The sequence below is a fragment of the Nothobranchius furzeri genome, chromosome 6 (genome assembly GCF_043380555.1).
Source record: "Nothobranchius furzeri strain GRZ-AD chromosome 6, NfurGRZ-RIMD1, whole genome shotgun sequence".
Lineage (NCBI taxonomy): Eukaryota > Metazoa > Chordata > Actinopteri > Cyprinodontiformes > Nothobranchiidae > Nothobranchius > Nothobranchius furzeri.
This window is the reverse complement of record NC_091746.1, coordinates 23126978-23150572: the sequence shown is the minus strand read 5'-3', so window position 1 is coordinate 23150572 and position 23595 is coordinate 23126978. Positions and strand designations below refer to the sequence as shown.

The 23595-nt window shown below is 46.6% G+C and overlaps 3 protein-coding genes across 3 annotated transcripts in view; 1 reads left to right on the top strand and 2 right to left on the bottom strand.

The window, feature by feature from the left end:
* Positions 1 to 7417: 7417 nt before the first annotated feature.
* Positions 7418 to 11758, bottom strand: LOC107392518 (keratin, type I cytoskeletal 19). Its single transcript, XM_054743472.2, has 9 exons — positions 11495 to 11758; positions 10527 to 10652; positions 10158 to 10240; positions 9876 to 10032; positions 9637 to 9798; positions 9439 to 9564; positions 7851 to 8083; positions 7723 to 7760; positions 7418 to 7653 (listed from the first exon to the last, which is right to left on the bottom strand). The coding sequence occupies exons 1-9, from the start codon at positions 11756 to 11758 to the stop codon at positions 7547 to 7549; spliced, it is 1296 nt and encodes a 431-aa protein (XP_054599447.1). The 3' UTR covers positions 7418 to 7546.
* Positions 11759 to 15076: 3318 nt separating this feature from the next.
* LOC107392476 (gastrin/cholecystokinin-like peptide) lies at positions 15077 to 16704 on the top strand. The gene is made up of 2 exons (XM_015970309.3): positions 15077 to 15385; positions 16526 to 16704. Exons 1-2 carry the CDS (start codon positions 15172 to 15174, stop codon positions 16600 to 16602), a joined length of 291 nt encoding a protein of 96 aa, XP_015825795.1. The 5' UTR covers positions 15077 to 15171; the 3' UTR covers positions 16603 to 16704.
* The window catches only part of hap1 (huntingtin associated protein 1), a 17924-nt gene continuing 11027 nt past the window's right edge, over positions 16699 to 23595 (bottom strand). Inside the window, exons 10-14 of the mRNA XM_054743975.2 lie at positions 21925 to 22143; positions 21512 to 21849; positions 21246 to 21434; positions 20951 to 21053; positions 16699 to 17931 (exon numbers count right to left, since the gene is read on the bottom strand). Of these exons, the coding sequence (XP_054599950.2) occupies positions 17526 to 17931; positions 20951 to 21053; positions 21246 to 21434; positions 21512 to 21849; positions 21925 to 22143 (1255 nt within the window). The 3' untranslated portion in view covers positions 16699 to 17525. The remainder of the gene's footprint in view (positions 17932 to 20950; positions 21054 to 21245; positions 21435 to 21511; positions 21850 to 21924; positions 22144 to 23595) is intronic.

The following is a 23595-nucleotide window of genomic DNA, read 5'->3' as shown; positions in this document are numbered from 1 at the left end:
GGAATGGGTTCCATGCGCTGCACACACCCTCATTTTAGTAGGAATGAACAGCATGAACAGCTAGCTGTTTCGAAACAGACAAATTCTTCAACTTTGTTCAAACACTTTTTAATTTTGCATCAAAATCGAGGTTGAATGAAAGGATAGAGACTGCCAAAAGTCCATCTGATACTACGTGGTCAGCACATGCAGCTGCAATGAAAGCACTTTGCCAAAACTATGCAAACATACAGCAGGCGCTGCTTGAACTGAGTGAAGATCCCAGTCAACATGTGCAACTCAGCGTGAAGCCGCCTCACTAAACTCAACGATGGAACAATTAGAAAATGCATTCCTTTGCTACCTATGGAAGAGTTTCCTCCAACGTTTTCACAGAACAAGTGCTGTTCTGCAAGCAGTGGAACCGGATTTAAGCAATGCAGTTGATTTAGTTGGTTCACTAAATCAGATGTGGTCAGCCTGCAGGATGTGTGTTGAAAATGCTGCAAAAACATGTCTCCATCTGTCTCACAAACGTACAAAGCAGATACGCAGAGACAAAGGAAAAGAAAAAAAATGCAGATGAATCATCCGAACCTGACTGTGTGCGACCAGGCCGAGACAACTTCAGGACAACATTAGTCATCGCCATCATTGATCGACTCCTTGCAGAACTGGATCGGAGATATGATTCCTACAAAAACATCCAACAAACGTTTGGATTTCTGAACAAACGGTCATCCATTGCCTTGGAAGATCTGCGCAGTGAAGCTACGGCTTTCCAGGAAAAGTGATTTAGGGGTAGATTTTGTGGAAGAAATTGTACATTTTAGAGAATATGTTAAGGAAACTCACAACAAGGAAACCTCTGCAATGTTACTCCTGAAGGATTTGAGGGAAAAAATCTACAAACAGTGTTTCCTAATGTTGACATTGCACTGTGACTATTTATGGCCGTGCCTGTGACCAATGCCAGCGGTGATCGCTCTTTTTCAAATCTGGGGCTGATTAAAAACAGACTGAGATCCACAATGGGTCAAAACCAAGCCCCCATTATTCGGGTCAAAAATTGAAGCAAACGTGGAAATGAAATAAATTGCATTTCCACCCTCATCCACTGGGGGCTGGTGTCAGAAGCGAGCAAATCCTCATTGACTCCCATGTTAAAAATACCAATTTCACAGCAGAAATAAACATGTTTACAGCCTGGTTCCAAAACATGTTTTTGGTTTAAATGATCTAGTTTACATTCATGACAACTCTGAGGGGGGTGAATATTTTTGTCACTCTTTCGTTTGAGTGTATTAAAAGCCTAAAATTCTGTATAATTAATGAGCATCAGACCCACGTGACCACAGAGCTAGCTCCGGGAAAAGGCCTCAGTAGAGCCTCGGTCTCGCCTGAAAACTGTTCCGCCATTTTCAGTCTCTCAACTTAGACCATTAGTTGTAGTGTTTGTGCGTTCTTTTTTGGATATTATTTGTGCAACTGTTGGACAAAATGACTTGCTGTGGCATTAATCGGCTAGCACACTGCTGCTAACCACTTAAACATTCTCCCTCTCCTGACAATAACTTTTTGCTTTCCTTGAGGTTGGACGTGTTACTGCTAGTTTACTCATTTAATTAGAGATCCACTAGGATACATACAAAAAAGTTGATCTCACCAAACAGAATATTTACTAAGACATCACAATAGAAGTATAGACACATTATTGTGTGTGTGTGTGCGTGCGTGCGTGCGTGCGTGCGTGCGTGAGTGCGTGCGTGCGTGCGTGCGTGCGTGCGTGCGTGTGTGTGTGTGTGTGTGTGTGTGTGTGTGTGTGTGTGTGTGTGTGTGTGTGTGTGTGTTTGCTCTGTCTTCTCAATCCCCAGTGAGTCGTGGAGGATGGCTGGTTATACTGAGCCAGGATTCTCTGGAGGTTTCTTCCTGTTAAAAGGGAGTTTTCCTCTCCACTGTCGCTGCATGCTTGCTTAGTAGGAGGATTGCATCAAGTCACTGACACTCGTCAGTGACTTGATGCAATTTGCTGGGTTCCTTATATAGGAAACATTATTTCTGATTGGCTTAATGAACTGTGAATTGGAATATTTATTATGTGAAGTGCCTTGAGACGACTCTTGTCGTGATTTGGCGCTATATAAATAAACTTGAATTGAATTGAATTGAATTAATTGCACTAATGGAGCGTCCAAGGAGTCTCCACTTCATTTTTTCTGGTAAGTAAAATTATATTTATGTATTTTATGTATCGGCCGCAGGTCAGACGGAACAACAACAAAGTTGATCATCGAGCTGCGGCCTAAGGTATCCTGGTGCCAAGAGCACATATGGACACCTGTCTGAACATGGTGTTCATGGTGTCATTTTTTTTGCACAACTATATGCAAGTGACTTGAACAATCAAAGTGGTTCTTGAGATCAGACCTAGGTGGTTTCCTGGGGCGACATACAGTTTTGTCCTTTTACACCAAAAATTCTACGTTTTCAGTCATATTTGATTAATGGTGAATGAGTCATGGTTAATTCACAAATACCCTATGATTAATTAGATTAGCATTTTTAGTTGTGTGCCAGCCCTAATTAAAATACATTTTTTACATGTATTTATTTCAAACAAATAAAACAATACATATAATAATTTCCAACTTAGATAACTTATTTAGGAGGAAGAAGCGTAGCTTATTTCACTTATCCCTAATCAATTTACTCATACTTAAAATTTTAAATATCACAATACAACAACTCAAAAGTATCAAAGTTAGTTACAACGACGTTAATATATATCATCACTACAGTACATATACAAATCAGTGATCCTCTCGTCTATATCTGGAAAAAATTAATTCTTTATATAATTTCTTAAATTGCAAACAATATCTGCAGATAGGACCCAACAAGATGGATGAGAATATTCCGCTTGGACCAAGCATTTTTGGTCCCGACCAAGTGTCGCCTGTGGGCCCTGTACACCTTAATCCTCCCCTGGCATCAGTGTACAGCAGCCTTGCCTGACGTGGCTTTGGGGTCTCTCATTTCTGAACAGGCATTCAGAAGGACCACCTTCTCACCAAATGTCCCACATGGATGAGTGGGTTTGTGGAATGCCTCTGTCCAACAGGGACCGCACAAGTCTTCCTACCTTTAGGAGTGGTCTAAAAGTGTGGCTCAGGAACGCACAAATCTGTGATCATGTTTAGCCAATCATTTCTTATCAAACATGAAATAGAATGAGTGGGTTTCGTAAAGGGGACGTGGATACTGATGCAGCTGGGGTGTGGTTTGTTATTTTACCATAATAAGGTCACTGTTCCTGTCCTCGTCTCTCTGTAAGCGTCTGTATTCTCTGTCTTTGTGAGTGTTATGAACCTGTGTGTAACACCGACCTGCCAGGAGGGCTGCAGATGGAAATTAGCAGAAGGCTACCATGTTTACATGTGCATTGTTCCTCCTCTTTTTAAAAGAAATAAATACCTTTTTAAAAGTGCTCTACAAATGTGCAATGTGTTTACCATTGGGAAGTAGTTTTGCATCGAGGTTAGCTTAGAAACCCGCAGCAGCAGCAACAGAAAACCAACCTCCGTAGTCTCCGTGGGTCTACCTTTGGCCTGGCTAAGCTCAAGCCAGGCCAATCACAACGCTCCGTGTTTGTAGAGACGTTGGGCGGGATTTGCACCATTGTGGCAGAGCTGCAACAGAGAAAAACTACAAAGATGGTGTGGGCTCCGGACTGGCACTCGGGCGACTTTTAGAGGTACCTCTCCTCTCACTTCTTCAACGGCGGGCTGCCCTGTCGACTGATTCCTCTATTTGTTGCTCTGCTGCTGTCCAGTCGTAGACCACAGTGGCGTGTCCAGATCTTCTAAAATGGGGTGGCCCAGATGAGGCACTACTTTGTGCATGGGTGACACCAATGGTTATTCTTTATTTTTTTTACCCCAAGCCTTTTGTGGACAATGAAAATACAATTTAAATGGAATTCAGTGTGGTGACACATGGGGTGGCCATTCAGATTCTAAGGGTGGCATGTGCCACCCCAGGCCACTCCCTGGACACGCCCCTGGTAGACCACCGTGGACTCTGGTCCTGCGACTGGGCTCTCTGGGTCATGAGCAGACTACATAGATACCCATGCCAGGTTACATCAACCATAAAACCATGCAAACCCAAGCCTGGTCAAGACACGGTGGAAAAAGTTCTCAGGTTTGGCGTTTGCTTTTGTTTTTCAGTAAAAATGTACTTTTATTTAAAAATGAATGCCGTCCACATTGTTGCTCAAGAGCTTAAATCTGTTAGGGTCATATATGTTTGCTTGAATGAGAAAATATCAGATGCACACAAATACAGTAAATGCAGATTTGAGTCTGAGACCAGAAGACCTTCTGCAGCTTTAGCTACGTGTTTCTCGTTAATCTGAGAGATTTTCTATAATCTGCATGCTGATCATGGAACAAGAACTTAATCTCACTGCAAATGTTTTCAATGATCTTGTTGCTTTCTGCTGCTGGCCTTGTGAGGTGCAGCCGAACCCTCACTGCAAAGTTTGTTCAAAGGTGCGCTGAGTGATTGACAATGATGGGTGCGGTGAGAGAACGAGGCGTGTCTGAGCTATCTGAGTGTGCAGCGTGAATGAAGCCTGCATAGTTCAGATTCTGATCATATCTGAGCAATCAGCATTTTATTAGCTTAGAGAATCCAGACCTGACCACCGCCTCTGTGGTTGTTTACTGCACCTGGGTGGGAGGTTTCCTCCTGGTTCAGGTGAAAACTACTAATAACTGCCACATTTGCTGTGACTCGCCCAGCTTTTCACAAGGCCAAAACTCCAAGTCGAGACTGAGTTGGAAGTCTCCTGCAGGCACATAATAATAAACGCGGCTTCAATTATATTTGTTGTGTCAGAAGGACATATTTCTGAAACACGATAGGCCTCCTGAGGTGTTTTTCGCTGGGTGTGGCGCTCTAACAAGCCAACACGGGACAATATTACCTTTGTGTTGCTCAAGGAAACGAAGGCCAAGATGACTCACATTCTTTGGCATTTCTCCAAAGATGGAGGTCTTTGCATGTTCTGTTGCAAGCCTGCGTTGCCTCCAGATGCATCCTGAGCTGCCCTGCAGGGAGCGAGCACACCCTGGTCGGTGTGCCACTCTGAGAGGTCTGGAAAGTTACAGTTTTTCTGTATGGAGATGGAAAGTGTATGGCCAAGATCCACACGCACATGCTCCCTCTCCAAGCTATGGAAGAAGCATGTGGACATAAAACAGCTGATGCTGTTCATGGTTGTCCTACGATGGACTGGCGACCTGTCCAGGGTGTACCCCACCTGCTGCCCAAAGACTGTTGCTTTTTTCTTGGATGGGAGAAATACGGAGTTGCTATGATGCGCTGGAGACTATTTATAACCGAGGCAAGAGGCAGGCCTCTGGGCTTAGCGACTGTACTCTGGAGCCACATGAGGATGCTGTGGTAAACCTTTTGTTTTTGTCTTTAGCTCTGCAGACCAGTTACTGCAGCAGGCGTGATGGTTTGTTTAACCCCGCCCACCGAGGCGACGGCCCAAACTGCCGAAACGCTCACGTGAAAGTTCCAGACCCACACCAGAACACACCGGTCCAAAAATAACCAGACCAGACCTGGCGATGGAACCGAGCTATTAGGAAGCTGCATAAAGATGGTAGGAGATTCCTTTGAAGGAGCTCAGGATGTGCTGAAGAGGGAGCAGATAGAGGAGGAAGAGCAGAGGCCCCAGCACAGAACCTTGTGGGACACCATGGGTAAGGGAGGTGGTGGAGGACCTAAACTTGGAGACGGCCACAGAAAAGGAGCACTCAGAAAGATAAGAGGAGAACCACTCCAGAGCAGTTCCTGATAAGCCTACCCAGTCTCTCAGCCTCTCCAGTAGCAGGTGATGGTCAACAGTGTCAAAGGCTGCAGTCAGGTCCAGCAGGACCAGAACTGAACAGTCCCCTGCATCACTGTGGGTCAGAAGGTCGTTAGAGACCATAAGAAGAGCTGTTTCAGTAGAATGAGCTCTACGAGAACCTGACTGGAAGCTATCATAGATGTTATGTTCATCAAGAGCAGCTGTGAGTTGTTTAGCCACAACCTTTTCCAAGATCTTGGAGATGAACGGAAGTTTAGAGATGGGTCTGAAGCTGCTATGGAGAGAGGGGTCGAGACTCGGTTTTTTAAGAAGTGGGTAGATTACAGCGTTCTTAAAGTAAGCAGGGACCTGACCAGAAACCAGAGAAGCATTAATTATAGAGAGCACGCTGGGACCGATGGACTGAAAAGCACTTTTAAACAAAGATGAGTAAGATGTGGAGGGGGCATGCAGAGGTCTTCATAGAGTTGACTAGTTTGGTTAACTCAGGCAAAGAAACAGGAGCAAAGCTATCTAGGATGAGGGGCCTGGTTGGAGTCGGGAGAGGCGGCGATAAGGCTGAAGGAGAGATGCTAGATCTGTGCATGTGAACGTTTCATGATGTGATTTCAACACTGGTGTCCTCCTCAGTCGTCTTCCATCAAGTCCACTTAGAAGCGGAGGTGGCTGGAGGGATCTAACACTGGGGCACCTTAACATTCTTCAAGCCTTAGTGTAAACATGGAGATCAATAATTGTCTTTTTACAACCTGAGCCCAGCGTGTCTTCAGCTCTCTGGTCCATGTTCAGTGTGGTACACACCCTGGTACCAAACAGCCCTGTGACTACCCTTCACCCTCCAAGCACACGGACTGCTGATGCTGTCAGCTCCCTCAGGTGTTGAATCACATCTGAAGGAAGGTCTGACTCTCGCGAGCTGATTTTCAGTCATTGTTTGTATTTAGTCAGTTCTGAGTTTACTGGTGACCTTCGGGGGTTTCGACCCTGTCATGGAAGAGTGCCAGCGGCCTCATCCACGTCTCTAAGCCGCAACAACGGTGGATTTCTGTGCTGACATGCAGAATAATCTCATTGTTTGCTGTTGATGTTGAGATGAATAAATTCTGTCATCGCTGCCTAAAGCTGAGAGCAAACTTGGACGCTGCTGAGACTGCAGCACAAAGCAGATTTAAGCGTTGAGTCACTTTTAATGTTCTGGGATCCAAGCTCCACCCAGAGCAGCTTTCAGTGTCTTCAGAGTCGCCGCTGCACTGGGCTTCACTTTTAAAGTCCACGTGCTCGGCCAACGTTAGCGTCCATCTTTGCCTCCTCGTGCCTGCTACACCAACACGGCTGGGTTCATCCTATAAATAACCAGACTACTCATGCTTGTGGATGTCTGCTGTGTTCAAAACAACGAGGCTCACACCTGCAGTTACACCGTTACACGTGTTCAGAGAGGAGAGAGAGAGACCCCTGCTGGTCGGAGGCGGCATTACACCCGGGAACTGGTTCGGTCTTCCTGGGAAAACCGTGTAACAGCTGGAAGACTGTTCTGAACACACAACTCCATCTTTGTTCTGTGACTTTTATTTACAGTTTAGGTTTTCATGTGCAGAAGCAGCAGCCACCTAAAGACCAAACCCAGCTTCACAGGAAAAGAAAACACTCCTAAAATCACAAGAACTGCCCGAGCAGATGTTACTGGATGGTTTGCACTTTGGTGTCGACAGTGGAGGAAATCACTTTTCCGTTGACGATTTCCTCCACGATGGTCCTCACTCGCTTCTCGATATGGGGCTTTAGCTCTAGAGGACAGAGGCGGCAGCTCAGACCAGACCACGAGCAGATTCAGAACTTCTAAAGGGATCATCTACCTTCAACTTCACTGGTGACTTTGGTGATGATCACAGCCCTGAGGGAGAAGGCAAAATCCTTCAGTTAAAACAAACACCTCCAGATGTTCTACTACAGCTGTCCGGATCAAAGTGCATTAGAAGCTCACTTCTTCTTTTTCTGGAACTTGTCTCCTTCCAGCAGCCTCCTGTATTCCTCGATCTCCATCTCCAGTCGTGGCTTCAGCTCCAGCAGCAGGGTGTATTTGATCTGCAGCTGCTCCAGAGAGGCCTTCATCTCCTGCAGCTTCGTCTCCATCGTGGAGATGGTCTCCTGATGCTGGCTGAGCCGAAAGGCATACTGACCGTTCACCTCGACCAGATTCCTCTGCAGACCCTGAACCTGCGGGCAGCCAGGAGGAACGCTCAGAGAGGATCAGGTGTGGATGTTTGTGTTCAGATGTTTGTTGGAAAGGTCATTTATTCGTGAGTGGGATGTGTGGAACATCTGGCCGTCGGTAAGAACGAAAGGTTGTGTAGAATGTGCATGGATCCAACTAAAGCACAGGTTCAAACACGCTGCGTGCTCCAAGCAGAAACGTTCCAGAGGCTTAAATATTCCTGACAAATGGAAAAGAGCCAAGAGTGTGTTTCGCTGTTTGGCTTGATGCCAGATCCATTCAGAAGTTTTCTGTCATTTCAACAATTGTTTTAGATTAAAAAAAAGTTATAAAAATGCTAAATAAACCCGTTCCTCCAGCTGAGCCGCTTCACAAGAGCCAAAAATAAAAATGATTTAAATAGATTCAAGGAAATTTTAGATGAAAAATGGGAAGAAAAAAGGAAATCAGTGGATCCTGAGAAAAGGCAGAACAAGGAGAGGGTGATGAAGGTCCCACCAAACCTGAACAGGTGAGTTTAAAGGAGACCACTGAGTCCACTGATCTCAGGCTCAGAGGGAGAGAGGTCCAGAGTCTGGGGACCACAGCAGCAGATGATCTGTCACCTCTGGTCTTTAGCCTGGTGCTGCACAACCAGTAGGCTTTGGTCACTGGACCTCAGAGACCTGCTGGGGGTGTAGGGACTAAGAAGATCACCAGTGTAAGATGGTGCTTGTCCATGTAAGGCCCTATAGACCAGAACCAGGATGTTGAAATGAACCCTGAAGTTGACTGGCAGCCAGTGAAGCTGGAGGAGAAGCGGGGTGATGTGGGTGTGTTTGGAGGACTTGGTCAGAAGCCGAGCACAGGCGTTCTGAACCACCTGTAGACGGTTCAGGGAGGTTCTGCTCAGACACGTGAAAAGAGAGTTACAGTAGTCTAAGCGTGAGGAGATGAAGGTGTGGAGAACTGTCTCAAGTTCAGAGCGAGACAGAATGGGACTCAGCTCTGCTCCTCTGACCTCAGTGTTCATCTGGAGATGTTGCAGGACTCTGCTCTGAGCGTTTGGAGTTGGCGCTGACACAGAATGAAGATTTAATCTTTATATTTTGTTTCGAGGGGTTTTAGGGCTGAAATATTATAAAATAAAACTAAGAACCGCACCTAATAGAACAGTTTTTATAGGACATAGGACAACAGAACATAGAGCCATCAGCAGATCCTCCACCAGGAAGCTGCAGGTTGTGATGAAGGCACTAATCCTGATGCTCCATGTGGATGTTGGTTCCTGAAGTTGAGGTCTGAGACCCCTTTTGGGTCATAAATCACCAAATTGGGGTCTTATTTTATTACTGTCATTAATCCATGAAAGACTCACCTCAGCCTGAAGGGCCTGACGATTAATCTCCAAGGTCTGGTAGGTTCTCTTCAGCTCAGAGATCTCCGTGTGGTACGTCTTCACTTCAGTTGAGCAGGAGAAGATCTGATGCTGCAGCGTCTCCACCTGTTCACATACAACATTATCATCATTAATCGTTATTCATGGATGCTTTAATGGGAGTTTGGGACAGCTCACCTTGGACTGGAACCAGGTCTCCACCTCCATTTTGTTGTTCTTCATCACGGCGTCGTACTGCACCCTCATCTCCTCCAGGATCTGGGTCAAATCAGCCGATTTGGTGCTGTCCACCTCCACGTTCACATCACCGATACCCTGAGCTCGCACCTGCTCCAGCTCCTACAGCAAGCAAGTAGGTCAAATTGAGCCTCCTGACCTAAACAGCAGCAGTTTGGGATGTTGTCTCCAGTCCTCACCTCCTTGTGGTTTCTGCTCATGCATGCCTGCTCCTCCTTCAGGTTTTCCGCACTGGTCTCCAGGCTGCTGTTGATGAGAGTCAGGCTGTCCCGGATCCCTCTGAGACGAAACAAGTCAGCCTCCACCATCTTCTGCACGCTGAGCTCCAGCTCATACCTGCACATCAGACGTGGTGTCAGCAACAGCTGTCCTTCAGCCAGGACAGATGTTCAGGTCATCCAGATCTAAGCTGGACACCAGAGCTGAAGGTTCTGCTTCATTATCACAACAAGTCAACTCACTTCATCCTGATGTCCTCAGCGGCCAGTTTGGCGCTGTCCACCTGCAGGATGATGCTCTGGTTCTCAGAGCGCATCTTAGCGATCTAAAGGAAAGAGAAGACTATTGGTGTATGTGTGTGTGTGTGTGTGTGTGTGTGTGTGTGTGTGTGTGTGTGTGTGTGTGTGTGTGTGTGTGTGTGTGTGTGTGTGTGTGTGTGTGTGCGTGTGTGTTCGTGTGTGTGTGTGTGTGTTCGTGTGTGTGTGTGTGTGTCTCTGTGTGTGTGTGTGTGTGTGTGTGTGTGTGTGTGTGTGTGTGTGTGTGTGTGTGTGTGTGTGTGTGTGTGTGTGTGTGTGTGTGTGTGTGTGTGTGTGTGTGTGTGTGTGCAGTACCTGAACTCTCAGGTCATGGATGATTGAGAAGTAGTTGCTGTAGTCGTTGGGCGCCACCGTATGTTTCACATAGAATTTGTTGATATTCAGCTCCAGGTCCTTGTTTTTCTTTTTCAGGGAGTGCACCTAAACACACACACACACACACACACACACACACACACACACACGAACATGCACACATGTACAAGAACACACACACGCACACACACACACACACACACACGAACACACACACACACACACACACACGAACACACACACACACACACACACACACACACACACACACACACACACACACACACAGAGACACACACACACACACACACACGAACACACACACACACACACACACACCCACACACACACACACACACACACACACACACACACACACACAGAGAAAAATCACATTCAGTTATTTTCTGGGGATTTTATCTTTAAAGAACAATAAAAAACTTTGTATATGTCAAAAATTCTTATATTTAATATTAATTTTATTCTTCTTTTAGTACTTTAACTAATTTAATTTCCTTAAAGCTGTTATTTTTGTTTATGTTTATTCTGTTTCCCTTAGTCACCACCAGGAGAAGCAGCGATGGCAAAAAGCACATCCAGCCCTCCCTTCCAACAGAGGAGACACTCTTTTAGTTCCCAAGAGTTTTATTCAGGAATTACGAACACATCATCATGTTGATACACTAATCCCAATGAAAGGGTCTGGATTTATTTATTTATTTATTTATTTATTTATTTATTTATTTATTCAGTCATTAACATATTTTTATTTCCGAGAGTGATCGTGTTGAGATGTGTCCTCTGATTTTCGACGGAGGTCCTTTTTTACAAATACAAAGTTATTTTCTGATTTTGTGACATTTACCCATTTTGAAACCGTGACTGCACATCTCCGGGGGATTATCTTTACGCATTTGGTCCCATCATGGCTTTTATAAATGACTTACTTTCTCCAGGTAGGAGGCCAGCCGGTTGTTGAGGTTCTGCATCCTGACTTTCCCTCCGTCCGTCACACGGACCTCATCAGAACCCAAAGACCCAGAATAGCAGGACGAGGAGGAGAACTGGGAGATGCGGGTCCCGAATCCACCCGCTCCTCCGTACACGCTGGGTGTGTGGTTCTGGAAAGACCTGCCGACGGAGCGCCTCTGTGTCCGTCCACCCTGAGAGGAGCTGGAGCTGAAGATTCTGCTCTGCTGGCCCACAGACATGTTGAGGATGATGATGGTGACGATGCAGGAGCAGTTCTGGGGCTACAGGACCCGCCTCAGACTGCTGGGTTTTATAGGTCCAGGCCCAGGAGGTAAAGCCCAGCGCCAGCGGTATGTGCTGCAGCTCATCCACCAGTAATCTGGGTGCAGCTGGAGGTTCCTTTGTCTGGAGCAGGAGTTATGCAGTCGGGCAGCTCCGAACTGATAACGGATCTTCACTCAGATGTTTCACCTGATGAGAGTCTGGTGTGACCCAACAGCCTCCTGCAGGGTTTAGCGCTCCACATTCCTGAAGCGCCTGACTCCAACGCTCAGAGAGGAGAAGGAAAGCCACTAAAAATCACTCTCTTTATTTCATTTCGTTTTTTTCTGGGAATTTGTCATTTTAATAATAAAATATTAGATTTCTGGTGTCTTTTTTGTACTTTTTAAGAATTGTAAACCTTTAAAAACTGAAAGTCTGCAGGTCTGAAGAGCAGGAGATGAATGGTGGCTACTTCGGTATTCAGGCCTGTTGAGCTGGTTGAAGACTTTTACGGGGGGTTTAACACATTCTCAGAGCTAACCCCTCCAGGTGTGACTCTAATGGTTTAACTGGGAGGCTAACAGGAATCGGTTGTCCTTCAGTGATGCCCTGTTAGACAGAAATCAACCTGAGAGTCTAGAAATGCGAGCTTCATCTTTTCATTCCTTCTGATCTCTTAAAATCCTCTTTTTCAGTTTTTTTATTGAACTTTGTTGTTTTTTCACTCTGAAACTGTTATTTGATTCTATAGTTGAAAGAATTTTTGTGTTTGAAAGACTTTTAATGAATAATTTTTATCTTACGTGTTGCTCATAACCTGATGAACGACCTCAGGTTGCAGAAATAACTAGTCTGTCGTTAAGGTCCTCGACCCCGGTCGAGTCTGTGTAAATAACTATAACTGCTGCAACATTTTAAGGTTTTTTATAACCGTAACCCATTTTTGACCTGGAACCGCTCACATAGCTCACCTGAAGCTCATCTCGGTTTCTCTGAACTGAGGCCGTTCCCAGACCTGTTGTCAGCAGGTGGGATTTTACCTGTTCAGCAATCAGATCTGAACCCTAAACCCTAAATTTAATGTCTGGTTCACTCCTCCGGTTTGAAATTTTAGGAGTGAAAAAAATGCATGTAACTGAAAAACAAACATTTTTATCGTTCCGTCATGAAGATTTTTTATGTTTTGTTTAAAAGACACAAAAAAAACAAAGTTAGCACAAATGAGACAAATATTAATGGTGTCACCGTCTCCTGTGAGTGACTGTATTCATCCGAGGCGAGCAGAAATCAGTAGGTTTGTTTTCTTTCCTGCAGTAAAACTGACTCAAATGTTTAGATTGATTTCTGGGACGTGGCGGGAAGAGGAGCTTCAGCAGCTCCGTAATGGTTTCCTCGTCAGGATCGATGACCCAAAGATGACTCAGCAGCAGCTGTTCCTGAACAGACGGGCGTGTTCGTCTGTCAGATGTAACTGATGCATCCCTGCAGCCACAGCAGGGCTGTTGCCCCCACAGGCCCTGCATGTTTTTGTTGTTTTCCTGCTCCAGCACACCCGATTCACTGACTCAAACAGGTGTTTCTGTGCAGGTAAACATGGTGGCGGGGGCTCTCGAGGAGCTCGTTGCACAAACTGCTGAAAGGAACAGGAGGAACCAGATTCAGGAAGGGTGGCCTCTCACCTCCACCGGTCCATGATGAGGAGATGAAACAAACAGTGAGAAGTCAGGTTGGACCAGAAACCAGCAGAAGGTTTGGGGGGAAAACCGGAGAACAGCACAAACAACCATGCTGGACAAAACAGGTTCTTCTGCATCCCTGTGAGACGGGAGGCTCCTGATTTAGGATAAAAGCAGCTGAGTTCAGCCACTCGTGTTGATGGGGCGTGGCCTTAAAGGTGAACAGACCCAGAACGAGTTCCTCCTGAAGATTTCATCATGAAAGTGTTTGTTAGGACTAGTTTGCCCACCGCTGAAGGAACTCAGCTGATTATGTGTTGGTGAACCAGAGCGGATTAAAAAGTTTCAGCCGAGAATCCCGAAAGCGTTTTCACTAAAAGCATCTGAAATGAAAGACCAAAGATTAAAACAACAAATGAGGCCTGAAGCCATGTTTGTATTTGACCGTTCTTCAGCAGCGCCGTACGTAACTGAAGCAGCATCTTTGTGTCACCGCCTACTTGGCGTGACCTTTGACCCAGCTCTCACCCTGGATTCTCATGTCAGTTCTCTTGTTGGCTCTTCCTTCTTCCAGCTCAGGAACATTGCTAAGCTGAGTCCCATTCTGTCTCGCTCTGAACTTGAGACAGTTCTCCACACCTTCATCTCCTCACGCTTAGACTACTGTAACTCTCTTTTCACGTGTCTGAGCAGAACCTCCCTGAACCGTCTACAGGTGGTTCAGAACGCCTGTGCTCGGCTTCTGACCAAGTCCTCCAAACACACCCACATCACCCCGCTTCTCCTCCAGCTTCACTGGCTGCCAGTCAACTTCAGGGTTCATTTCAACATCCTGGTTCTGGTCTATAGGGCCTTACATGGACAAGCACCATCTTACATTGGTGATCTTCTTAGCCCCTACACCCCCAGCAGGTCCCTGAGGTCCAGTGACCAAAGCCTACTGGTTGTGCAGCACCAGGCTAAAGGTCAAAGGTGACAGATCATCTGCTGCTGTGGCCCCCAGACTCTGGACCTCTCTCCCCCCGAGCCTGAGACCAGAGGACTCAGTGGTCTTCTTTAAACTCACCTGTTCAGGTTTGGTGGGACCTTCATCACCCTCTCCTTGTTCTGCCTTTCTCAGCATCCTGTGATCAGCCTTTTTTATTGATTTTTGTTTTTCTTCACATTTTTATGTAAATTTTTCATTTTCCCCCATTTTTATCACGACATCATTTTTAATATTTTTTCTTGTGAACACCTCGTGGTCTTCAGAGGCGCTCTAGAAAAGATCTCCTCTGCTACGCCACATGCTTGAAAAGGACTGGGAAGAAGTAGTGTAAACTCCCATCACCTTGTTTATTAGCCTCTGCATCCCGTCTCCACGGTAACGGTGGATGTGTTCTCTAAAGGATTATTGGATTTCTTCTTTAAACACATTGACTGATTTTACTGTTATTACAGGAAAGGTGAAACGCTGACTTGTGCAGACGCTGGTACTTCCTGTCCCCGCTGGTACTTCCTGTCCCCGCCTCCTCCCAAAGCGCCTGAGTGCAAATCCATTAGCAGTCTTTGATTTGGAGCTTTTTCCATTGGGATACTTTAGTATAAAAGTCTTCATTCACACCTGAAGCATCACTCGTCTGTCGCCGTGTCCTCGCCGGTGCTGCAGCTTTTAGACTTTTCTGCTCATTTTCACACCCGAGTCCAACTAATTTAGTCTTTTTTGTGCAGAAATGTCAGGCAGAGTTATATTTGTGCTGCTGCTGCTGATTGTATCTGATGCAGTCTGCTCACCTGAGACGACTGCAGCTGGAGAGGTGAGACAAACAAACGTTCTGCAGAAACTTCTGGCCCAGATGAAGGCCGGAGCTCGGAGTGAGAGACGAGCGCATCTGTCTGAGGACCAACGGGAGATGATGACCAAACAAATCGTGCAGGCCCTTTCAGGTACGCAGCTCGGCGTTTCCTTTTAAATAAGCACGTGTGCTTTTGCAAAGATCTTTGTTATCCATGTCTACACAGACTCCAGAATACACGTCAGACTAGAGAGAAAATAGACTAAAAGGATTTGCAAATAAAACCTGAAACTTTTCAGTTAACAATGGAAAATAAATATAATTTAATCAGTTCAATAAGTTTTAAAAGGTTTGCTCTTTAACTGTTTCAGACGCTTCATTCTTTTACACAAATGACTTTTTCTGTATTTCTACAGAAGCAATCCGCTGCAGTTTGATCAAAGAATAAACAAAATGAAATAAGATCAAATAAAATAAAAAAACATTTAAAATAGAATTTGATTAAAGAAATGCTGAAATAGAAAGTTACATTTCATGTCTCTAAGATCATTTATGAACTTGCAGGATAACATCAGTAAGTCTTTGTTCATTTGTGACCTAACCTAGCCGAGTGAACTAGACCAAATTCTTGCTTTGCAACGTTTGGTCTAGGAATGCTCCACTGGAACGTCTGCAGCCCCAACAGCACTCTCTAGAGGGGTTTCAAACACATAAAGAGCTGTGATTGGTCCATAATGGTGGGCCAATCATAGTGCTCTATCTGCTTAGTGAACAAATCCCAGAGCTTTATTCGCTTTGTGGGCCAATCAGGGCACTCTATATGCCTGGTGGGTGGGATGATGCATTCATTGTCCAGTGGAATGCAGAGATCATTTGAAAGACAACGGTAGAACCTGCCCCACAACCGAGAGCCGAAAATGGAGCGTCGCCAGACTAAATAATACATTTATTTAGTCTGGCTTGCCAGGCTATGACCTAACCCTGATAGAACATACATCCCAGCAGTTTGCTGGTGTTCATAATTCTTCATTCGCTGCAGTTAAATGACTTAAAGATGGATCCTTTCCTCGTCTGCTCTAACAAACGCTGTGGCCACACCTAAAACACACTTAATTACATTATATAACCGCCCTGTTTTACCTGTGTTTGATGTTTATTCCGACTGCTGAGTGGCTTTATAATAATCTTATTACACATGATGAACAGTGTAGGACTGATGGGAAGCGTTTGCTCCCGAGTCGGCGTTGGGAACGTGCCGAACTGAGGTGGTTCATGTGTGGTCTGTTCACAGAGGTGATGAACTCCGAGTGCATGTCGGACCGGGACTACCAGGGCTGGGTGGACTTTGGACGGCGGGACGCAGAATGAGGAACGTTGTTGTAAACAAAACAGAAACATGATAAATAAAGAAAGTTTGCAGAATAAAGCGTCCTGACTTTATACAAAAACAGACTTTTGAAGTCGTTCCGGATGAAAATGCAAAGGTTTTATTCACAGTTGGTGAGATGTCCACACAGACGGACCAGTCCCTCTTTACTCCCCCGTCTCCTGTCGCTACAGCTGACCGTTCAGAAAGACACACCTACATCTGTCTTTATTAATAAATACTAATAAACATCACAAACACGACTCTGAATACAGCAGATGGGACTTATTGCTTCTAAAGAAACTCCTCTCAGGGCTTCTGGTGCAGAACGCCAACCCCAGGTCGTCTCCACCGCTCCCGGTGAAGGAGGGCGGGGCTCTCAGGTGAAGGATGAGTCGGTGACCCTCATTTCAAATGTGTTTTTAACAAAGCTTTTAGTTTTAGTGCATTTAGATGTTCTTCAGCTTCAGTCTGTGATCTGCTTTAAACATCCAACAATAACTATTATTTACACAATAAAACGTGTCTGGGTTTTAAAACAGCGATGGAGGAAAATGGAAAATCACACAACTCCATATAAAAAACATCTGTTTGTTTTGTTTCTACGTGTAAAATGAAGCAGTGGTCATCGGGTGGTCGTCCAGACGACCACCTCCAGAGCAGGACATACGTCCTGCAGGTCAAGTATGGCTCAAACACATTCTGTGGCTTTTTTTCCTTGAAGACATGCCTGATGCTGCAGCCGCCACTGCCGCTGATGCTGCTTCTGCCGCTGCTATTGCTGATTCTGCTGCCACTGAAGCTGCTGCAGCCGCCACTGCCGCTGATGCTGACGATGCTGCTGCAGCCGCCACTGCCGCTGATGCTGATGATGCTGCTACTGCTGCTGAATCACACCAAGGGAATCTCATGGCTTCATGCAAAGTCACTGTGGTGGATGACGAGAGCAGAAATCTGTCACACTATAGGAGGATGTTGGACTGTCCAGCTCCTTCCCTCTGTGGCCAGTCATCCCCCAGGCTGCCACCCTGTGGAGCCCGAGGCCCTGCAGCTTCTCTACCAGGTTGAGGCTGAAAACACTCCGCTCCGAGTTTCTGTCTGAGGACAAGCCTCCATCTTTGACGACGGAGCATAAAGGTTGCGTGTCGTGGCTGTAGTGCAGGTTGTTGTGTGGACTGGCCGAGGCTGAGATGCCGTGTTCCTGCAGCAGCTGCAGGAGTCCCAGGGTGGAGGTGGAGGTGGAGATGAGGCCGAACTGCTGCAGGTGGGGTGGGGGTGAAGTGCTCAGGTGCTCACTGCTCTGACAAGGTGGCAGGCTGAAAGCGCGAAGGCTGGAAAACACAAAGAATAAGTCACAACCCGAACCTCCATCTATAGGGCTGGCTAGTTTGGTGGGTCGCCTTTAGAAGATGGGACGAGAGTTGGCAAAGTGGTGGAAATAAAACACGTTCTGGTCCAGACGAGAACATTTTACCTAAAAAAACCCTCGTTGGCAGAAGCAGAGGCTCCGAACATCGTCAAAGATTAAAACATCTACAGGTAATGAAACAGATCAGAAAGGATTTGTCATCGTTAGAAACTATCGGATCGGAACCAGACCGATGTTCCTCTTCAGTAGTGCCCATTTAATGTCCGGCACATCCGCGGGCAGCCCGCTGCTGAGAAACATGACCAGCTTATTGGTGTTTTTACTAACTTTGGTTGGATGTTTATTGTGATCCACGGTGAACAGGAAGACTCAACTGTGACATTTAAACGTTGAGATTTCAGTCATGAAAATTGCTTTTGATTCTACTAAACGGACACCAGAGGTGATAAAACAAGCCTAAACTGCCTTCATAAAGAGTTGGTTTCATGTAAGTTTAGACTGGTCAATAATTTCACACACATTTTACATCATTTATGGTGATAATTTAATTTAAAAAAACTAAAAAATGAGAGGACAGGAGCCGTTTGAGAGCCGGTTCATTTTAGTGAGCCGAGCCGTAAGAACCAGTTCTCTTAAAAGAGCCGGAGATCCCATCACTGGTCCAGATGGATGCTCCAGCAGTGCAACACGGTGGAGGGAGTGCCATGATTTGGGCTTGTTTATGTTCTGACGGTGGTGACATCAACGGTTTGGATTAATTATAGAAAACCAACAGGAGGTTGTTGGAACAGCTGCTTTAGTCCGGTGGTCGGAAACAGCCTGGTGATACGATCGATCTCACGATGCAGGAAACACGATACTATACATATAGATGGTTTTATGGCTCCTTCTGGAGTCCCCAAGATTCTTTACAACACCCATGGTGATGAGCTACATCGTAGCCACAGCTGCACCATACACAGACACCACTGGTCCCCCCGACCATCACCAACAGGTGAGGGTGAGGGGCACAACGACTGCGCGGGGCTCAAACCTGCAACCCTTCGGTTATGAGGCAAGCACTTGGATCCTCTACCATGTTGCCCGACATTTATCACAATTCAGGGCAGATGATACGACATACAGCGATGCTAAAAGTCAGACTGAAGACAGAACACCCCCCGGTGTTGTCGACACCTCGTTGTTCCGTCAGAGCGGCAGGGGTAAAGCTGCTGGCAGCGAGTCGGAGTTTGCTGCATGACCCTAAATAAACACAGCAACTACCGTAAATCCTCTAATAGTGGCCTGTATTTAATTAACTGCCGAGTATCATATTTTGGCCGGTGTCGGAGTCGGCGGAGGTGAATAATGGCCGTTTTTTTATTGTGGCCGGGTGGAATGTGATAACAAGCAAGTACGGGGGCGGTTGTCATCCGTCTCGCTTTTGATTTGCCAGTGATAGACCGCGAGGGTAACTTTAACCGTGTGGAGACGAAGAGGAGGCGAAAATTTGATATCAAGTTCAAAGAGAACATGCTGATTATGCTGCAGAACACTCTGGGGAGCAGTAGCAGGGGTTGTATGAACTAGTCGACTTCACCGCTCTATAGTGACTTTTTATGCCTGTCATCCACTAGTCGCTGTCACGTGATAATGACCAGCAAGATGCAGTCCTCGGAAAAGACAGCAGCCTGCTGTCAGCAGGTGACAAGCTCCTGCGCGTCGGGAGGCAACGCGCTGTGCCAGAGCGTCGGTACTGACACCCGCCGTAAAACAGACATTGAACCAAATTGCGACCTTTCCCCTCACCCCCATCCTAACCTTAACCAGCTTGTGCATGCAAAGTTCTGATTGTTGACGCGCTCCAGACATCTGCGTCCTGAGCACGGCCACAGTAACAATCAGGTGTCGCCACCTCAAAAACTAATTTAACACGCGATCGTTCATGTCGGCTCATTTCCTTTTATGTTTTTGTTTTATTTATTCTTTTATTTGTGCCTGATGCGTTTCGCTGCTGTGGATCAGGGCGCATCACCTGGTTTGTCCTCTGGTGATTTTACCTTATTGGCGCGGCCGACTAGCAGCGAGCACTCGGCTGTTTTTGCGGTCGGTAGATCTTTTAGAACTGCAGTTCAAAGGTAACTCATAAGGTGAATATAAATGAACCCAGGTAGCAGTTTTTCTTTAGGATTGAGAGGAGATGCAGGAAGATAATAAACAGAGACAGGACAGAAAAATAGTCAAATAAAAACAAGTTAGTTTTTGTACCTGCTGGTTGCAACAAACAGACACCATTGAAGGTAATCAGAAGTGAGGAACAGAAAATGAAATGATTATTTTAATGTTTAGAGCAGCAGGAACTCCGAGAGGCTGCAGGCGCATCAGTGAGTTTGCGGCCGCTGCACAGGGGGAGGGGGGAGAGGGCTGAAGCAGGAACTACCGTTGTTAAAAGAAATGTGTTTAACTTTGAAAATGTGGGCGCAATTTTAGTTGTCAAAAACTCCAGCGAACCATTAGTTCATTTTGCTCAAATAGAAATAGAAGCCTGTCTCTAATTCTGGTCCTCCTTCCAATGAAGCTCTGGAGCTTGATGAGCTTGAGTCAAATACAGGCCCGGGCCTGTATTAGAGGATTTACGGTATGTGAGTTCCTGGTAAAAAAAAAAATCAACCTTTCAGGGTTTATATTCTCTTACATCAGGTAGTCTGCAGCTGTGACTCAAAACTGAAGAAATTCAGTTCATTCCTAAACGTTTCAGCTTAATATCTGACATGCGTCAGGCATCACGAGTTTTCCCCGAAGGCTCCTCCTAGAGCTGGAGAACGAGCCTCGACACCAACGAAAGGGCAAAGAGCAAAGGTCAAGAGAGGAAGAGCAGCCGGGTGACGCCCATTTAAGGTCATTAAAAAACACATTTATTCAATTTAAAATAGAGTCATGGTGCAGGATTTGGTTGGAGCTGTGGGAAACAAACAGCAGTCATTAAGAGTGGGAGGTCTTACCTAGTGGAGAAGGAGGGGATGAGAGGGGAGGGCCGGAGGGCTCTACAGGTGGTGATGGTGTGAGTGGGACAGGTCTGAGGGAGGTTTGGACCTGATGGAGAAACTAGACAGGTTCGTGGAGGGAAAAGAAGCACATTCAGAGGAATCTGCACACAAACAAAGCACTGAAGCAGCTCAAGAGGATGCATTTGTGCTTTTTCTATCAAACAAGCAGAAGCTGACAAATATAAACCGTGTAAGGAATCCAGTGAAATGGGTGGAAATGATGAAGATGAAGGAACTGCGTGTGTCTTACCCAGTCCGTGAGCTCCGGAGAGCTGGGAGAAGTCTGGTTCATCCTCCTCCAGGTCGTTCAGGCTGTACACGTGCTGGATGTCCACCTCCAGCTCCTTAAAGTCCTTTGTTAGGACTCCAGGACGTGGGTGGAGGATCCCTCCCAGGTTCGGTTTGGCCAGCTGCTGCCAGTGGTGCAGAGTAACTGACCCTAACGATTAATAACATCAAAGTATGTGAAGATAGTCTGTCTGCATTAGACGAGCCCGCCGGAGCTACTGGTTTTACCTTCTAGAGGTTTGACGATCTGCAGCCGGTCGGGCAGATAGGACCTGGATCCCCCGGAGGAGCTGCAGGAGTGCCGCGAACTGCCGTTGGAGTAGTTGGTGCCTGTGGACGCAGCAGAGCTGGAGGCCAGACTGTCGTTAGGTGTCAGGAAGCCGCTAGAGCCGTCGCCTTCCTCACAGTTGGTGGCCAAGGCACAGAGCTTACGTTCCCGCTCCACGTCAAAGAAAGGCCGGTCCGAAGAGTGGTTCTGCTGGCGAGCCGAGAGGCTGTGCAGAGCGGCTTCCAGGTCCTGGCCTCCAGGTGTCCCCGGCTGACCCAGGCGTTTGGGTCTACCGACGCTGCAGGAGAGACAAGCCAACAGGTGTTCTACTTTTGACTTGAAAACAAAACCCTTGATCACGTGACTAGCTTACCTGCTGTCCTCTTTCTGAGCCGGAGCGGAGCTGGGTTTGTCCTCCAGGTAGATGCTGGCATTGTCAGAGCCATAGTAGCTGGTTCTGGGGGTGCTGGTGCAACTGGACCACGCCGACACCGGGCTGGAGCCCGGCAGCCCCGGTGAGTGGCACTGGGAGCGCATCCTGCCGGCTTTATTCACCACTTTGACCGTTTCAAAGACGCGCCACGGATGGTTTCTGTTGGAAAACGATGAAGACGGGGACTGATGAAGCTCAGAAAACAGCTGAAACTGACAGCTTCACTGAAGATGAGCTAAACTTTAGTGGCTGACACGCGTTTACGACCGTCCCAGCGCCAACAGGTGAGGGCAGACTTTGTGATGGTTATGTTCAAACACTCCATCCTTTCTTCAAATCTGGTGCTCAGCAGTTCAGTAGAAAAACAGTTTACCTGACATGTTTCAGCTAGCAGCTCTAGCCATCATCACAGATCGCCGTGATGGTGACATCACTTCCTTTCATGTGCGGACAGCAGAGGACGGTGTCGCCCTCTACTGGCCGCGCCCTCCTTGCTGATGTCACGGTCCCAGGAGCGATCCAGTGTGAATACGCCATCGTGTCTGTTCCTGGTCCTGTGGCCACGCCTCCTTACCTCTGTTACTCCTTCTATGTCGTTGTGGTTCTGTGTCTATGACCCGTGTCCCGTCCCAGTCCGTTACGTGGGTTTCTCGCGGGCGGGGGTGTTATGGCTCATTTCTTTATTGTACTTTCTGCTCTCGTGTCTTCGGCTCGTTTCCCTCTCACACTCCTTTGATGTTTGTTGTTCGTGTGTTGGGTTGCTGTCCGGTTTCTCCGGCATGTTTTATGCAGAGTCGGCATGGTATTTCTATACGACTCCACATTATTTACCCGCTGATGTCTTGTGCTTTGGGTGTACTAATCTCCTTCTGACTGCCATGGAAGACCTGCAACAGAAGGCCATAACCACCTCCCCCAGGACTGCAACTATGGAGACTCTTCGTAGACGACACGTTAGAAATCATTCCCAAAGGACCCTAACCCTAACTAACCAAAGGCACAACAGAAAAAATAATAACTATGAAAGAACATAACATCAACACACCAACAAAACCATACATGACTTGTTCTTCTGATGTACCAAGTACTGTCCGAGTTAAGGTTGGTTTATGCTTGACGCGTCTGCGAGGTCTGCGCGGAAAAGTTGCGTCATTTTGCGTCATTTTAACAACCACGCCCCTCCACCGCGCCTCCGCACGGCCCAGAATTTCCGCAACGCGCACCTCGGAAAATTTCTAACCACGCGGACGGACGCGGAAAAACATGGCGGACCGGCAAGAACTAGTACGGCAGAGGTTCGTAAATACAGACATTTGTATGATTCAGCTCTCAAAGATCACCGTGATCAACATGTTGTTAATGATTCTTGGAGAGAAATAACTCGCACTGTCGGAAAAGACGAGAACGCTGTTAAAAATGCTGAAATGCCATGTTGTAAACAGTAATTTCTACTTCTACTATGGTGTAGTGTTGGATGCTTGCCGTAGAGCTCCATGCTGCCCCCTACAGTTTGGGAGAATATTGGCTCACCGCAGAGACGAGCCGCACGAACCGTAAACGCTGCGAGTTGTGAAGCGCGTTCCATCCGCGAGCCGCATCACCGCGCAGAAA

Coding starts and splice junctions, on each gene's coding strand:
- LOC107392518 (XM_054743472.2), bottom strand. CDS start 11,758: ATGTCTGTGGGCCAGCAGAGCAGAATCTTCAGCTCCAGCTCCTCTCAG. Junction 8,084..9,438: donor GTCAGGCCCTTCAGGCTGAG/GTGAGTCTTTCA, acceptor GGCTGCCCGCAG/GTTCAGGGTCTGCAGAGGAA. Junction 7,761..7,850: donor AAGTTCCAGAAAAAGAAGAA/GTGAGCTTCTAA, acceptor CTTCTCCCTCAG/GGCTGTGATCATCACCAAAG.
- LOC107392476 (XM_015970309.3), top strand. CDS start 15,172: ATGTCAGGCAGAGTTATATTTGTGCTGCTGCTGCTGATTGTATCTGAT. Junction 15,386..16,525: donor AATCGTGCAGGCCCTTTCAG/GTACGCAGCTCG, acceptor GTCTGTTCACAG/AGGTGATGAACTCCGAGTGC.